The 13,336-nt window shown below is 36.4% G+C and overlaps 2 protein-coding genes across 3 annotated transcripts; both read right to left on the reverse strand.

Moving 5' to 3' along the window:
* Positions 1-67: 67 nt before the first annotated feature.
* LOC128018856 (39S ribosomal protein L55, mitochondrial) lies at positions 68-1,205 on the reverse strand. The gene is made up of 3 exons (XM_052604675.1): positions 1,037-1,205; positions 516-717; positions 68-327 (listed from the first exon to the last, which is right to left on the reverse strand). The coding sequence occupies exons 1-3, from the start codon at positions 1,078-1,080 to the stop codon at positions 178-180; spliced, it is 396 nt and encodes a 131-aa protein (XP_052460635.1). The 5' UTR covers positions 1,081-1,205; the 3' UTR covers positions 68-177.
* A 163-nt stretch (positions 1,206-1,368) lies between these two features.
* LOC128018855 (spermine oxidase) lies at positions 1,369-5,038 on the reverse strand. Of its 2 annotated transcripts, none has more exons than XM_052604673.1 (8): positions 4,881-5,038; positions 4,551-4,715; positions 3,428-3,854; positions 3,088-3,335; positions 2,700-2,949; positions 2,374-2,486; positions 2,054-2,211; positions 1,369-1,864 (listed from the first exon to the last, which is right to left on the reverse strand). In XM_052604673.1, exons 2-8 carry the CDS (start codon positions 4,699-4,701, stop codon positions 1,703-1,705), a joined length of 1,509 nt encoding a protein of 502 aa, XP_052460633.1. In that variant the 5' UTR covers positions 4,702-4,715; positions 4,881-5,038; the 3' UTR covers positions 1,369-1,702. The 2 variants fall into 2 exon arrangements, with proteins under 2 accessions (XP_052460633.1, XP_052460634.1); XM_052604674.1 differs by having other exon boundaries at positions 4,850-5,014.
* Between the last annotated feature and the right edge of the window lie 8,298 nt (positions 5,039-13,336).

Genomic DNA, 13,336 nt, shown 5'->3' on the forward strand with positions numbered 1-13,336 from the left:
TAAGGAAAATAAAAAAGTTAATGCTGTAATTTATCCCCAAATAGGAAAGGCAGAGAATGACACCAAATATTTTTACCAATAATTTTTTATTACAGGGTGACATACAAAAAAAATTGCAATATTGTACGTGAGACAACATAAAAAGTCTGAATGAGGCGTTCAACTGCATCAGTCCATTCACTTCTTCTTCCAGAATTTGCTGTAATCATCAACTTTGAAATCATCCTCAAAATCATCCAATTTTTGTTTTGCTTCCCTCTTCGGTTCTCTTTTCCGAATTCTGATTTTCCTCTCCTCCTCCGAGAGGGTGGTGATGTCCACAGGCATCTAAAAGGGGAAAAAACTATTAATAACTGACTCAAAACACCAACCTCAGGTCATTTTTTAAAAACCTGATGACATATTGAACTGTCACTGTATTATGAGAGATCTTCAAAAAAAAACCTTTTGTGTTCAACTAAAAAAAATTACATCAACATGGCATTGAGAATTATTAGAATATATACACCACTAACCTTCATTATTCTTCTGGGCTCTTTATATCTGATGTTGATGGTGGACCCGTCAGGTCGCACCAGCAGAACCGGATACATCCGCTCATACTTCTGCCTCCCGAAGCGGACCACACAGGTTCTGTTGGAGTTTGACTGAAAGACTGTGGTGTGAAATGTGGACGTGGCCTGCAAGCATCTGTGGGAGAAAACAGCCCGAAGACACCTATGGAGAAAATCAATAAAAGGAAATTCACAATCTAAACTTTTCTGCGCATCAATAGAGATCTTTTAGCAAACCTTAGCTGTAGTAAAAAGGAAAAATAACGCAATAGCGACAGAAAGTCTGATCCGATTGACGGTTTTTAGAGACACGTTAAGCAAATAACGTTAGTTAAGAAAGCCAAATCCTTCAATGGGCAGATCAATATATTGTGAATTGGAACAAAAATATCTTTAAACTAACTAATACATAACCATAAACACGAAAATACATTCACTGCCGAAGATGACATAACTCAATGTGCTATCGGTTCACTACTAACCTGAATATACTCTTGCAAGGCTGACCAATTGTATTTAAAGCCATGGCATAAAATTGTTAACACTGTACACGGCTATGTAGTAGATATATTCCTAACCCTAAGTGTAAGAACATAATGACAGAACTCCACAGAATGAAGGTCACCATTAACAAACTGCATGGAGGTGTATCAGCATAAAATGCTCCGCCTGGAAACTTGTGCTGAAACAGAGTTCCGCTGTCCGTCCTGTTTGGATTTTTGTTCACATTGAGAAATAGAAGCTGTTATTGTTCCTCTAAATAAAATAGATTCGTGCAAACCATCAACTTAGAACTGTAATAATCAAACCAAAATTTAGCATGCAATATTTTTATTAAAAACATAGTTTGAAATTCTGATCATATGTTTAGTTCGTCAAAAAAAAAACATATAAAATGCATAGAATATGATATTAAAAAGTACAGTATACAACAGTAAAAATAAAAAATGTCAGTCTTTTTTTTTATTATTAAAATAATCCTGCTCTTAAAAGAAAACTGTTACAATTATTATTATTATTACATAGAGCAGCCCCATGGTGGCAGGCTTGTTGCGATCACGTCCTCTGTCATACCTTTCTCGGTAATTTCCCTGGTATTGGACACAATCACCCAAAGAATACATTTTAGATTTATTATAGATTACACTTTAAACTTGTTTGTCCACTGAGGTAGCAGAAGTGGGTGCCAGTGTCTTCTTATAATGTGCTGCCAGTCTGTCTGCCTCCCTGTGTCCTGAGAGTAGAGCTCCCTGCACTGTGCCATAAAGAGTCTTCAGCGTTGCCTCACCTGCAAACAGGACCTGAAGATCCTAAAAATATATGAAGTGAGAAATCACTTTAATACATTGACAAAGAAAAGAAATCGAAGGAGGGCTTAACCCTAACCCTCTTTTCAACATACTTCTGTATCAAAACCTTCTCCTTGATAGCCCATAAACCAAATGCATATTTAAATAAATTTATAATCCGTTAAGAAAATATAAATAAAAATCACATACTTTATTAGGATGCTGGCTGCCCATTAGTGGTTGAGCTAGTGTGTCCATAACATTCCCATCAACGCCAACAGGGAGGAAAGCGTACGCTCCTTTTATGAACTTGTTGCTGCGCCATTTAGTGCAGAGTATGGATTTCGGCTTAGGAATGTTAGAATGTCCTTAAAAGTACAGAAAATATTAAAAACACAAGATCTTTTTGAGAAATCTTTCAGCAATATATATTTGTAGAACTTTAAAAAAAAACTTAAAGTCTCGTAACTTACACATTAGCAAAGACCCAAAAGAAATAATATGGATATTTACTGAAGAGAATTCTTTACCTAAGAACATTTTGAGATGATCAGTGATCGCAGTTGAGAGTTCATCGTCCGTCATGGTTTCAACCAGGTCAGCTATGTCTCCTGGACACCAGCCAATTAAGATATTGCCAAACCTACAAAAGAGAGAATTAAAGATGAATAAACCCTAACAAGTCACAATGTTTAAGGTGTCATATAATATTTTTTCCTGAGGTAACCTAATAATGTTACTACAGCTTTTTGCACCATTAACAGTCATAATAACAATGTTAGTACTACTACGTATACTACCTATCATTTGTATTATTATTACTGAAAATGTCACTGCAGTTTGATACAACATTAACCTTTCTTTGGGTCTCAGGACAGAAAAGCTCTGCATGTTCTTAAGCCACTGCATTTTATTGGTGGATACTGAGGCAGGGGTGTCATCTTCATAAATGAGGCTGATAGAACCAAGATCACTTTCCCAGAATGCCTCTTCATACTCCAAAAAGATCTTGGCAATATTGCCAAAGCACAGCTTTTCGATGGCCTCCATTTTCTCGGTTGGGAGACTGGGGATGAATAGGCTGGATGCCTGTGCTTTTAGACAGCCTAAAAAACAAACACAAACACACACACACACACACACACACACACACACACACACACAGAGATCTCTCCATCTTAAATTGCAAAATGTATCTCTTAACCAGTTACATAATGCTCACTTCAGACAGCATCAACACATACCTAATGAAATGGTCACAATTACATGATCGGCTAGAATCTCTTCTCCATTCTCACAGACAATGCAAACTGGGTACTGGCAGACTTTTTCTTCAGAAGCAGATTCGGTGTGAGCAGAGAGGAGCAGTTCACCATGAGGAGGGGCAACAGAAAAGGATCCATCCCATTTGATCTTACTAACTTCTCTTTTCAGCAGCAAACGATCTTTAGGGAAGTCCTCCAGCAGCTTATCCACAAGCTGAAACATTAAACTGACATACATACACAACATTTAACACTTTTTGAATCATTTAATGAGCAATAATTGCAAACAAATGCAGATCATCTTCTCAACCTATCATACCCTGCAATATTGAGGCTGTCACCCATGTTGATATAATACTGCCAGGAGTCAAGAGAGATCCTGGAGAGGTCTGAAGCTCCAACGTCAATCAGCATGTCTTTTCCGACCAAAGCAAAAACACTCTGCATTCTCGTTCTCTTGTCATTGTCTTGCAAGCTGTCAATCATCCCCTGGGTTTTTTCTGCATAGTGTTCACCTAAACTCTTTCCCGTGTTGGAGCCACGGTATAAAATGATTTTCTCCCCAGCTCCATATGCATTTTTGGCGAAGTTTGCATCTACTTTGTGTCCCTTGTTACTATAAAATGCTTCTTCGCCCATCTCAGGGATCTGGTTTAGAAGGCCAGACTTTTTTAGTAGACTGTAAACTGGGTTTTCTTCTGACGCCCCATGGATGTACTGTGCTCCGGTATCAACACATGCATTACCTTTCAAATAATAAGAGAAAGAAAGTGACATATGCATTGTTAAATATTAATACAGCATAGAATACTGCATTGCAGTGTCAGAAATTAACCAGGGCCAAAGATATATAAAATATGCAAAAAAACATATTTTTTGTTTTATGTTTTTATGACAGGGTAGAGGTGTGTATTGATCATGTTATTGGATTTAATCAATTCCTTGAGTTTTTAGCATAAATGGAAGACATACTATGTGTTTATAAAAAATATATCCTCATAAAAGTTAAAAAATGCCATTAAAGGTCAGTTTGTGGTCCCATCACAAATTGGATTTAAAATCACATGATACAATCTAATGACATGGCACAAAAAAAAAAAAAAAAAAAAAAGAAAGAAAATTATATTTAATAGAAGTGAAACTAAGCCATGAGTTCACAGATTTTAGCTTCCCAAAACAGTTTCCTCTAAACAAGCAACCATACATTTATTTGTCTGTTTGTTAAAATAATGATCATATAATAAACATTTTTATGAATAATAAATATACTTGACAAAAGAACAAACCTTTACAATTATTATTAATAATACTTTGATTTAATAATGTTTTATTTAATTATTGTTTTACATTATTGAATACCATTTTAATATTGAATGACATTTTCTATATATAACCTTAATACTGTTATTCTATTTGAGATATTATGAAGGCTGTGTGTTCACCTAGAGTTGCAGTAGCTACTCTTCCTCCGACCTTCTCGGACGCTTCCAGCACCGTGACGTCATTAAATCCATATTCTTTCAGTTTCTTGGCTGCAGCGAGTCCTGCGACTCCAGCGCCAACAACCACGATAGCTGGACTCCTGTCTGCCATGTCTATAAGATTTACTAAAAACACAATTCAGAACTTCTTAACACATATTTGCAATACCTGAACATTCGTATGAAAGGCTTCTATAGCTCTGGTTGAAATCATTTTAGCTTAAATTAGCTGAATTGGCTAACAAAAAGTTTTTGCTTACTTTGTAACGGCGCCAAAGGCAGAATACCCACCTTTTAGCGTGTAGCTGTATCTATAACTTTGTTCTACTTCCTGTTTTACTGCTCTGACTAATGTTGATTCGGAGGCGGCGATATTTTCTGAGCCCAAAGTGGGGAAAACATCCTGCTGTGTTTCTGTTTCTCGGCTCGTTGCATCATATTTCTCCAATAGGGGGCAGAAAATCCTAAGAAATTAAGTATAATTTTTCACACTTGTAATGGATTGTATTTCAATTTGAATGTACTTCAGTACGATCTATACTGTTACTTTGAGCAAGACACAGAACACCAGATTATTCCAGAAGTGTCTCTTTAGATAAAAGTGTCAGAGAGAATTATGTGTAGAAGAAAATTTAGGATAAAGTACTATGTATTTTTATTCTTTTATTTGTATTCAAGTGATTTAGTGTTTTATTTTTTTTTTAGCTTAAAATGTTTTGCACTAATTATGCCGAACAACATGACCTGAGGAAAAATAATACTATCCTATTCCTACCAATATGAGACAAGGATATTTTCTTAGAACAAAAACAGGTGCACTTCACGTCTTGCCCTATAGGCTTTCTCTGTTTAAAAGATTTTTAAAACCACTGAACTGCAGCACAGAAGCATTCGATGCTAAATTATAATAAGATGACTGAAACACAGATTTTTTAATAAGCGTCTTATATATTTATCTGTCTGCACTTTCGGCTGCTTTGCAGAGCTGACACTTTTCAACACAGAGTCTGGCCAGTGGAGAACCAAGCCATTCACTTTTGTCACAATTCGAGCCGACCTTTTGTTCAGCTAGGCTTGGGTGAATCAATGTCCTTATTGTGACATTAATTCATCATCAGTGTCATTTATCATCTTTTGACGTCATTGTATGCAGGCTTAGTTTTCAATAATCTGTGCTTTGTCTCACAGCAGGGTCAAACAGATCTGATCCAGCAGGAAGCAGGTGAGGGGTGAAATCTGTGGCCTTTACAAAAACGAAGTGAAAAGACTACACTAACACACAGCAGGCACCTTCTGCTGCACTCAGAGGGAGTGACATCACTCTCATTGTTTATCTTTGTTTGGACAGCCAGTGACTGCATGTATGAACAGTTTTGATTGCTGTTTGTCATTGTGAGAGAAATGTGCCCCTGTAAAGATACTTTTCAGGCTTTACACACGCAACATGCTGTTTAAGTGTTTTTATCTGTAAGGAATTATCATAAATCTAACATTGGTCGAATGAATATGAGTGTTTTGGAAACATCAGTGTGACCATATTCACAAGATCATTAGATGATGACTAAATGATATTGTGGGATTTGGAGAATGTTTGGTTTGAGAAAGTATTAGTTCTTTTTCTCATGGTGCAGTTTTTTAACTTGTCAGGGCAGGAGAGTCCAGGGGCAACAGCAAACTGGATTCTCTGTTTGTCGACAGACAGGCCCACCCCAAAAACCCAAAGCCCCCAGACACAATATATAGGCTACCCTTCACTAACATATCTGCATTATATATAATGATGTGTATTCATATTTATATATTTAAAAATGTATTAAATACAAACAAAATACGAATTCTTCTGCATTCTATATCAACAAGTGGCATTTATTTTAAAGAAATTTAGTACAAGCATGTTTCAATCAAAACATGTCACAAAATGTTTAAAAAAGTTTACTGTATTAGGTTTGAAATATATATATATATAATACATAATACATATATTGTTCAAAATAAAAACAAAAAATTTTGTCCAAGCTTTATGAATATGAAAATAGTTAATAATAGATAAAAGATAAAATAATTGAAAAGTTATTTCTGAGAACTGTGTATTATCATTTATTTGCAGATGGGATTTTATATTTAGTGGTAATATTCCATTCCTCCTCTTATCCACTTTTTAATCCACATTCACTGTCAGTGTGTGTGACGAATAAACATTGATGTCTTTAGGTAAATATTGAATATTAATTGTGTGATAAAACAAATTCTTTTTCATATGCATTGATCAATTTTTTTTTTTTTTTTTTTTGCTTGCTCAAAACGATGCAGTATGTCTTGAGGTTGGTGGTATGGACCAAAGATGACAGAAGCTCCAGAGCTCTGTGTGGCTGAAACTTGCTCCCATCACAAACAGCAAAAAGTAGCCCAAACAATACTGCTCTTGTTTTGCACCTCACAGAGCTCATTGTGTGCCTGCTGGTGATCTCTCCATCAGTTTCTCCTAGCACAATGGGTGAATCATCCCTCATGTTGTGCGCGCCCTTCCTTCTGATATAAGAGATGGGTATGCCAGTCATGTCATCCGCTTGTCTCAAAATCACCTAGCTGGCATGGCTGTATTTGTAAGACTAATGAGAGCATGGCTGAGAGAAAAGCATGATTATGTTCACTCATGTAATCATCATGCCTCAGTGCTCCTGCCAGAGGGGAATCAAAAGGAAATTTGAGACACCGAGTCAAAAGCTCTCATCTTTTGACACAGGGGATGGCCATTAGATGGTGACAACAGAGCAACTCATCCCATAATTGTTTTTTAGACATCTTAATATGAAATTATCAAAGGACTGCATTAAATAACATGCTCAACCATATTTTATTAACACAATGGCTAAATTAAATTCCTTATAAATTTCAGCCACCACAGAATTTGCTCTCTCAATTCTTTATGGAGTTAATTGGTAATAACTAAAGTTCGGGGCTGGGGCATGCCCAAACAATCACCTGACTTCTAAAGATTGTTTGGGCATGCCCCACCCCCGACTTCTAAGAACATCCATATATACCGGGCCATGTCACACCGCACTGCTAGTCTCGTTCTCTCGAACCCACCCTTCCCTCCCTTCTCATCCATTTAGTCAACCTTCTCCCACATTTAATCTCTATCAGGTTGTTTCGGGGTGGGGGCGTGGGGGGGTTCCTCATTGTCTGGCCTAAATATACGCTAGAGACAGTACCCCCACCCTGAGTCTCTCTGAGCCCTCAATTCAAGACGCCCTGATCAACCTGACCTTCATCCCATTCCCTCGACCCCTTCATCCTCTTTCTACTCTTCCCCAGTTCCTTAGTTTGTTTGTGGCGTGGTCCTAGCTTGTGAAATATACATGTGTGTGTGTGTGTGTACATTATATGTATTACTGTGTCTTTGGAAGCCTTTTGTCTTTCAAACACATTAAAATGAAAATGCACAAATTCACACTTATATCTTATTTGCATGTATTTTTTTTTTGTCGATTTATGTGTGTGTGTGTGTGTGTGTGTGTATATATATATATATATATATATATATATATATATATATATATATATATATATATATATATATATATATATATATATATATATATATATACACATACATGATAAGCTATAGAATAAATAAATATATAGCTTTGTTATGTAGGGTTTGGGATTTACTATTAACCTTCACGTGCATCATAAATAAAACTATAAATAGTAATTGTAAACTGACTTTAAATATTAATGTATCCATGTGCATCGGATATTTCACTGGCATTTGGCAAGGAGCTTTTATGATACAGGAGGAGGAATGACAGCCTAAGGTCAGATCTTCTGCAGACATTATTCAGAGCTGAATCAGTGTGGGCAGAGCGCCATATAGCAGTCCAATATTTTAAGTGCTGCTGGTCCATAAGCTTATCATCTATGAGGTTTTTCTGTTTAGCACATTTTAGGACTATTTATCTATGTTTGTCTACTTTAAAAACAGTTTTTAATAATTTAATTGATGCAAGCTGCAACGATTTCACAGTTGGAAATGTTAAACCAGGGTTAGCTATCCATGCGAGCAGAAAAAAAGCAGAAAAAAATAATAATATAAGTTTGTTTCTGTATTGCTTTCTGCACGCGCTACTTTTGGTTACATAATGTTTTAGAGACCTCGAACAAGGGACTGTTGGGGCTCAAACGACCGCATGAAATCAGTAACATCAGTATACGCCACGCGTAGTGGAGTGTAGACAGTCGACGCGACGCAGCATCCTGGCGCTCATTCCAGTGAAAGCGCGTTCAGGCGCGCAGTAATCGCATCCTTGCGGGATTTGTCACCACTCAGCATCATTCCGTTTTCATCACAGGGGTTCGCAGTAACAGCAGACACAATTCACGCAGAAGGAGTGTTTGCCTTATGAGGGGGTTATTTATTTTAGACTGAAGAACGAACATCATTAGGCTACTGAAGTAAAAAAAAGTTTGCGCGACCTTCAAGGTGAGTTTTATATTTAAATATTTGGTGTTTAGCTTATTCCTTTACAAATTAACATAAAACACGTGACCAACAGATTTGAGCCAATTAATAAACCAGTTAAGGAATTATGAAAAACTTGGCTTTATTCTTATTTTCTTTTTAAGTGCAAACTTATGGTTAGCCATTTTGTTTTTTTCCATTAAAATATATTTTTATGTTAGCCTACTTATATTTTTTCCATTAGCGACTATTATTTATTCACTTAGTCACAACTTTGTCATATGCACTGATTAGTCATAATAGCTATCTTAATAAAGTTAGTAACCGTGTCCTAACTACACGCGATTTTTTTTTTCATGTTAATCTGAGTTTTTGTCATACCCAGCCGCTACGGCGACACGCGAAGTTTCTATTTGTTTCTATTATTAAAAAAGTGTCTAATGTGAGTTTGAATTTCATTTAGAGTGACCTCTGTGTTTAGCCATTCTGAAAGCAACAACATAGTAGCTTACCTCAGATCTTGAAAATAAATTTAAGCAAACATGTTGAAATTGCGACCTCAGTGTGAACCAACAAGTGTTTTCCATGACAAAGAAGGCATCAGTCACTGAATGTAGTTTTAATTGTGTTAAAAACATTTTATATTTATGAATTAGATTATAAAATTGTCAATTTCGTTGGGAGTGCAGTGAGGTTCTCGCTTCTGTATGGCTGTGATATTCGAGTAATTCTGTCGCGTCGCGTCGCGTCGTACATGACGGACGCATAATCGTGTCGCGTCTTGTGGACAGCCAAATTGCTTGTAGCTGGAATTTTGTAGCGTCGCGTCTGGTTGGGACACGGTGTAAAGCTGGGTGTAAACTATTAGGATAGTGTCTAGTAAATAATAGCCTATATATGCAGAATTAATACCACATAGAGTTATGAATAATAATAAACAATACAAATACACTTCTAACCTTGAGCCTCCTGACACTGACTAAATGCCTTACAAGTTCAGCTTTGAAACTCAGGGTTCCTCTATCAATTAAAAGATCCTCTTAAAAAAATTTGGATCAGTGCTTGCCCTTCATCAAAGTTTTGACATTAGACACAAATTGTATTCAGGTCATGTTGCTTCAGCAAACTTCCATTAAATAAATTAAAGTATGTTTGTGCAACTTACTGGAACCTACATTTCAAGTTGTTTGGCTTAAGTGTGACTTTTTGCCCCAGATATATGAAGGACAGATAGAGAGAGAGAGAGAGAGAGAGAGAGAGAGAGAGAGAGAGAGAGAGAGAGAGAGAGTTGAGCCCTGATATTGTTTAGCTCCCAACCCCACCATAAACTACTGTGGCATACTGAATGCTTTCTTATGTGGTTGTTCACATCCTGATAAACGCCTCTGAAGTCATGGAGTGCATCTGGCAACTTAATTTTTTCAGACAGTCTAGCAATGGTGTTTTCCATGCTTTAAAAAAGGCTAGAACCCAGCATGCTCTGATCATGCAGTGGCCTGAGGGACGATGAACTCTTGACAACAGGGCAGATATAGGTGCATGCTAAATAGAGGTTGTACTAAATGTTTGTGTATAATTGTGAAATATTTTTTATTTATGCTCTGTGTGCTCTCACTAATGTGTGCATCCAAAGTAAACTGCATTTAAGATCACAATAAATAATTAGCTTTATAATTTTCAATTAAAAGAGCTGATCAATAGGACAAAAATTCATTCAACCTATTCAAATGAGTGATCTTGGTTTTGTGTAGAAGCACAATGACTAGACTTAATAATTTTTCATGCTTTAAATTAAATTTAAGATATTGATGGATATTTGCTTTGAGGAAACTAATCAATACCACAATGTTTTGAATAATCTGTCTGCACAGCGTGCTGTTTTTATGAGTTTTCATCAACTGTCCTCAGAATGCCTGTTTGAGGAGACAGAACTCTGGAGTAAGAATGTCCCACTTGACCAATCTGCATTTCTAAAGTTACAGTCTATATTTCTAATCTCTGCAATGTATAACAAATACACATAACAAGTATCTTAAAGTAACTCACAGAAAACTGGTGACTATAGAAACTGCATCTTTTGCTTTTCATAAAGCTGAACCCAGTTACTAAGGACAGTTTACACTACACCACAATTTTAAATGTTTAAAATCAAAGGCATTATTAAAAGCATTATCCTTATAGACTTCTATGAACAAGATTTCTCACAACTGTTTGAAGAAGAGGCTTCTAGTCACTATTTACTCTGTCCCAAACAGCTGTAATGGCTAAAGAATCTGGCAGATTCCCTGAGAGGATGAGTCAAGCATTGCCAGGGAATGTTATTGGCCTAACTGTGGCGTGAGCTCAGGACTTCAGGCTCGGCTGGTATGTCGTGAATCAGGGAAGAGCATCCTCCTCGCCAGGCAGAACTTTGAAACGGAGCGTGTTGAGCAGCACGGGGCAGTACAGAGCAAAGAAACATTAGATCATCAAAACTAATCTCAAAGAAGTGATAAGAGACTTTTAATTGATACATTGTAAATATTAGAGTAGCTGCTATTCATATTTGGGGTTTTTTTGCTTGGATTTCTTGATTTAAAACCCAATCGTAACATACTGATACAATATTCAGCTTTCATATTATTTGTTCATCTTAAAGCTTGTATAGGTTTGATAGTGACCGCCTGATGTTTAAAAGATGTGATTTTATTGCATATAAAATGTATTAATTTTTTTTTAGATGTATTTTAGCTGAATTGTTTGCCTCATGGTAAAAACAGAGATTAGGAGGGGTGGATGGGGAGAAAGTGGTGCCTGCCTCCTCTTAAACTCCCAACTATTAGTCACATTAACACAAGATAGAGAGGACTAGCAGGACAGAAGCATTTTGTACAAAACATCTGCTCACACACTTCACTTGAACTGACAAATTGGCTACACTATCTTGACTGATGGCTAAAGTGTCGTAACATATCTCAACCCTGGGGAAAAGACCAGCATATTTAGTGTTTTGGATGATGGTTTCCAGCATGGGATGCTGGAAGTCCCATCAGGCTTTAGCTTAACCAGCAAGAGTTTCTTAGTAATTGGGCTTCACACACACAATTCATCAGCTAGCAATGCTGATAAAATTTGGCAACACATTCACAAAATGCCTGCAGCTTCATCTGGGTGTTCTAGTCTTCATCTGACACGTCATACAGTATATATCATCTCACATATACACAACCAGACTGTATATACTGTACACCAACCACATGCAGGTCACATATGTTACAATCACAACCCTGCTGGTCACCACACACACATGCATGCACATGTACACGTGCACATGCAGGATCATCATAAATAAATGCTGTGTGTGCTCTTGAAATGCAAGATCCCCCACATGTCGTTCTGGAATGCTTAACTCAGAACAATGATGTCACTGAATCTGGGTTCCCTCTCCTCACTTATCTTGAAATCTGACAGTTCAGTGCTGACCTCCAATCACATCTTGTCATCTCATAATGGACTACCATTCTTAATCAGTGCTATCAAGATTAAAAATAGCTCAGTTCAGATTTACTCAGCACTTGTTAGCTTTTGTAATATTAAGATTTGGCAAATGTTGCAAAATTCAAGAATTTATCTGTATTACACACTGAATCAAAAATAATTTTTCTTTCTTTCCTTTTTTTTTTTTTTTTGAAAAAGCACTGCTGAAAATGTCTGAATGTCATTGCATTAGAAAAATATAAAACCATTTGGCATTTATGTTCATGAATGATTTTCAAACAAAAAAAAAAAAAATTGTTTTTTTTGTTGAGAAAAGCATTAAATCAAGACTTACTATTCAGTATAGTCTACATTTGTAAATGTACTGTTTCTCAGATGTTAGTGGAACATGTTCATAGTAATGGTTATTCTGCTAAACAACAGATAAAAATTCTTGTTTCACCCAAACTTCTATTTTAAAAAGGTTTCTTAAAGTTTATGGAAGTTCAGTTTAAAATAACAAACATAAAAACAAATAAAATAATAAAAATAAAATTCAATTAATTGAATAGAAGTAAATTAAAATGTAAAAGTCAAAGTCATTGGAGTGCCAAGGAGCCAGGCGGTGTCTTGTTTCTGCAACCACAACAGAGGAAACAGGAAGGGGGGCTTCTCTATCCCAAACAGGATGTTCAAAGCAATACAGTGTGCGTCTTCACGTGTCTCCAGCCCGCAGAGTGCAGTAATTAGTTCCTGTTGCATGCTTTTCTAATCATCAGAGCTTTTTTGGAGCGTTATGTACAGTATTTAGATACCACAGCAACTG

Source organism: Carassius gibelio, chromosome A8, assembly GCF_023724105.1.
Source record: "Carassius gibelio isolate Cgi1373 ecotype wild population from Czech Republic chromosome A8, carGib1.2-hapl.c, whole genome shotgun sequence".
NCBI classification, from domain to species: Eukaryota; Metazoa; Chordata; class Actinopteri; order Cypriniformes; family Cyprinidae; genus Carassius; species Carassius gibelio.